This window comes from Brassica oleracea, chromosome C3 (assembly GCF_000695525.1).
Source record: "Brassica oleracea var. oleracea cultivar TO1000 chromosome C3, BOL, whole genome shotgun sequence".
Classification (NCBI taxonomy): domain Eukaryota; kingdom Viridiplantae; phylum Streptophyta; class Magnoliopsida; order Brassicales; family Brassicaceae; genus Brassica; species Brassica oleracea.
The window spans coordinates 42,758,559-42,763,153 of NC_027750.1; the positions used below are offsets into that span (position 1 = coordinate 42,758,559).

General features: G+C 33.8%; 2 protein-coding genes across 2 annotated transcripts in view; one reads left to right on the forward strand and one right to left on the reverse strand.

Annotated features, from left to right (window-relative positions):
• Positions 1 to 1,727: 1,727 nt before the first annotated feature.
• LOC106329440 overlaps positions 1,728 to 4,595 on the reverse strand; it is an 8,551-nt gene continuing 5,683 nt past the window's right edge. Inside the window, exon 3 of the mRNA XM_013768095.1 lies at positions 1,728 to 2,177. Coding sequence (XP_013623549.1) covers positions 2,092 to 2,177 — 86 coding nt within the window. The 3' untranslated portion in view covers positions 1,728 to 2,091. The remainder of the gene's footprint in view (positions 2,178 to 4,595) is intronic.
• LOC106329439 lies at positions 3,778 to 4,547 on the forward strand (the record flags this gene model as incomplete). The annotated part of the gene is given in 1 exon segment (XM_013768094.1): positions 3,778 to 4,547. A coding segment is annotated over 1 exon segment (721 nt), but the record flags the coding sequence as incomplete, so codon positions are not given.

The following is a 4,595-nucleotide window of genomic DNA, read 5'->3' on the forward strand; positions in this document are numbered from 1 at the left end:
AAGGCAAAGTGGGTGGCGGAGTCGATGAAAGATGAGGAGCCTTTGCGTCTAAACACATTTTTCTTAGCACACAAGCAGCATCGTCGTAATACCTTAATAGTATGAGAGGAGAGATTTGTGAATAATACTTTAAAGAATGAAAAGAGAATGTTTGTATTTTAAGACCTAGGGTGTCTCATATATATATACAGTCGATTTATTTCTCATATTAATGACGCACAATATTTTGCACAATAAATAATGAAATCGTTTAAAGAAAGATATTAAAAGTGTATTGTCAAAAAATGATTTGCATATTTAATGATTTTAACTTGCGCAAGTAATCCATATTAGAAAGGTAAGTTTTCAAAAACAAACAACCTAATTAGAAACATTAAAATATTTTGTAAGCAATGTAATAAATATGATATCAACATTCGCAAGTTTACCGTTTGAATAATAAGGAAAGTTTTTAATATTTATCTTAATTCTAAATCTTGCCCAAGGGTAAACTAAATCGATAACCCGAACGGATAATACCCGAACCCGAATGGATATCCGAAGATAACCGAACATATGTATAATTAACCTTATATTTCTAGTTTACATCTCTCATTTTATATAAAATATTTATATTGATACTACACATACTTTAAGTTCATATGATATACATTCAATTATGAAAATTAACCTTATATTTCTAGTTTACATCTCTCATTTTATATAAAATATTTATATTGATACTACACGTACTTTAAGTTCATATGATATACATACAATTATTAAAAAAATGATTTGCTACTCACTTAAAATGTATGTCAAGATTTTTATTTAAAAAATTAACAAAAAGTTACATCCGAAATTTAAAAAAAATAACTAAATTAATGCCTTTTTAGTTTTAAAATGTTATGTCCAAATCTATTAACTATTCAATCTATTAAAAATAAAACAAAATTAGTTAACTGAAAGTTATATTTTTAAATATAAGAAACTTGAGAAATGAAAATTTTAATTTTTTTTTTCAAAATCTAAATATCCGAACCAGATTCGAAATAACCGAATCCGAACTAAAAATATCCAAACCCGACCCGAAGTACAGAAATACCCGAACGGGTTCAACACCTCTATACCAAAATACCCGAAAATCCGAAATAACAGACCCGAACCCGAACAGGTACCCAAGGCTAAACTAAATCGATAATTATTATCCCCTAGCTATATATGGGCTTAATGAAATCAACAATAGTTTTGGGCTTGTCTATATAAACGATTGATTAAAATAAATGAAAAAAGAAAAATTCAAAAAATCCAGCCAATAAAATTATAACATTTTTCCTGAGAAACTCTATATAAGTGCCACCTCAGCAGAAATCACTAAAGTGACTTCTTTTTTAATGTATAGGGGGATTCCTATATATGGGTATATTGTTTAGAATATGGTTTAGGGTCTAGGGTATATACTTTAGTGTTTATGGTATAGAATATGATATAGTGATTAGGGTATATTTTTTAGTGTGTTAGGTTTAGTGTTTGATTTAAGTTTTGAGAGTATATTGTTTAGTGTTTTATATTTGTGTTTACAAATTTAATTTAATGTTTAGCCTAGAATTTATGATATAGTATATAGTGTTTAGGGTCTATAAAGTATATGTTATAAGGTTGAATATATGATTTATATTTAATTTTACATTTTATTTCGTTTTATTTTTTTTAGGTGCATTTATTGTATATGTGTGTTCATTAATAGGGATTAGATGAACACAATTTAAGAGTTTAGATAAAAAAAAATCTAAAGAAATATGTACATTATAATACTCTAGGGCCGAAATGAAAAGAAGCAAACTAATTAGGACCAAATATGCAATTATGAGAAACTTGGCAATTGTTGTTGAGAGAAGCTGAGACGACGGCGGAAGAGAGCGACCGATATGGAGACAATCCGACGTCGACGACTGGTGCTTGGACGAGATCACAACGGTTTCGTTTTTGGACCTGTGACGAGGAATGGAGCTTGTTGCGGCCATGGATTCCGGTAAGAGCTTCCACGGAGAGCTCGACGGAGAAGACCGTAACTTGCGGGATCTGTTGACTTCGTTTCTGTTGAAACCAGCTTCAATTGTGAGGGTGACGGAGAAGATGATGACGGTAACGCACGGAGAAATCAGATTTAGTTGTCTTCGTTTCTATTGAGCTCATCCCTGCCAAATGACTCAGCCGTAAGACAACAATCTGGAAATTGAACATATATCTATCTATCTGTATATATCCAAAATAAATGAATGCAGTCAGGGTAATCGAATCCAGTATCTCTAGCACTCGTAATTTCTCTTAGAACCACTAGGCTGAAGTCACTTTTTATAAATATGTGGATGCAAAAATATTTATTATCGTGTCGGCTGGAAGCCCATGCTTCTTCTGCTTGTGGCCAGGGCCGACACGGAACTGACGTCAAGATGAAGATCGTGAAGTTAAAAACTTTGCTCCAAACAGTTTTGCAATGTTTCCAACCTTTATAACTTGATGCTCAAAATACATAAAATACATTTGTTGTACACGTTTTTATTAGTTTTGCTTTTAAAAGAAGATATTTACAGTTATAAATGTTTTGTGCCAGTGAAGTAATGGTTGAAAAACCTCTATACATATGTCATTTTAAAATAACACCCAACTTCTATATATAGTAAATACATATGTCCATGTTATATTATAGACTAAATATTGTAGAGCAAAATGTTGTAGAGCAAGTATGCATTATACAAAATAATATATATTTAAAATACATACGCAAAAACATAAAAGTTGTTATATGCCTCTTTCTGACACATGCACATTCCACTATGAATAAGAATTAAAAAGAAAAAACAGTATTGTCATCAAACTTTATCACAAATCCACATTTGTACATCTATAATTATGAGTTGGACAATTAGTTAATTTGATACAATACCAAAGCAAGAATAATCGAAAAACAACTATACCACCGCATACTAATAAGTAACACATAACAGATAACCAAATTTTTGAATCTTAAAACAAATTTCAACTCGAACATTTAGTGAATATCAAATTAACTAATATCCCGTCCGTAGGGCGGGCCGACCCTAGTTAACCCATATGTTAAAGTTATATAAGCAAAAAAGTACAAGTTTATAAGGTCAATATTTTTCAACTTTGAGGTTTAATATCGACTCGATTTCTCTGGCACCTACGACTCTTAAGTGTTAGGGTCAATTTCATATGTATACTATAAACAAGTTTGTGGCTCAAAAGGTTAAAATAGTGGGTCAAATACATAAAGCTTAGGGATTAAAAAATTAGAACTATCATTAATTATTTATCTTTCCATTAGGTATGCAAAACGCAAATAAAAACTTGGACCGACCCACTTCTACGACTAAAAACTAAACGCGACCCACCCCTATAACACACCAGTTTTAAACATATAGAAACAGGTGATTTCTGTTCGATAATTCCAAGCTTGTGGAAACTTAACATATTATTAGATGTTTAATATGTTAAGATAAACACAATAAGGAAACCTAGAAATAGGAAAAGGAAGTTTCTATTTAGGTTAGATTTGTGTTTTCCATATCCCACATGTTAAAGGGAATTGTCTTTCATATAAATATAGGTCTAATGGAGAGGTGTTCTATATGATCTAAGTGAAACATATCGAGAGCTTTAGTTTTGAGTAGTTTCTAAAGCTAATAAGAAAAGTTATTCTTATAACTCTTTGTGTTTCTAAGAGATTTGAATTGGTATCAGAGCCTCAGGTTGGAGACTTGATCTAAGCTTAAGTTGTAGCTTAAGATCCTGGTGCTTGTGAACAAGAGATCGCGACGGCAAGATGGCTGACGTGACTAGGGCTCCACGCACGAAGGACTTTGGATCTACATCCATCCAATGTCCGATGTTGTCACCGACAAACTACACAGTTTGGTCGATGAGGATGAAGGTTCTACTACGTGTTCATGAAGTGTGGGACACAATCGAACCCGGTTCAGATGATCAAAAGAAGAACGATGTTGCGATAGCTCTTTTGTTTCAATCTGTTCCAGAGACTTTGATTCTCCAGGTGGGAGAACAAACCGCATCAAAAGAGATCTGGAATGCCATCAAGTCGCGACACCTAGGAGCTGATCGTGTAAGGGAGGCGAGACTTCAGACGTTGATGACGGAGTTTGATAGGTTGAAGATGGATGATGCAGATACGGTCGATGACTTCGCGGGGAAGATATCGGGCCTATCATCCAAAGCAACCTCGTTGGGAGAAAACATAGAAGAATCCAAGATGGTCAAGAAGTTCTTGAAGGGTCTTCCAAGACACAAGTATATCCAGATCGTAGCATCACTTGAGCAAGTCCTAGATCTCAACTCGACGGGGTTTGAAGACATAGTTGGAAGGCTTAAGGCGTACGAGGAGCGTGTAGGAGAAGAAACTCAGAAAGAAGACCAAGGGAAACTGATGTTTTCGAACAATGAAGAGCATAGTCAGAGGGGCTATGAGAATTCCCGTGGTAGAGGAAGAGGACGGAACGGTAGAGGCAGAGGTCGAGGTAGGTCACACAACCAAAACCGTGCGTCACACACCGAAGATAACAACTCGAAGAAGAATC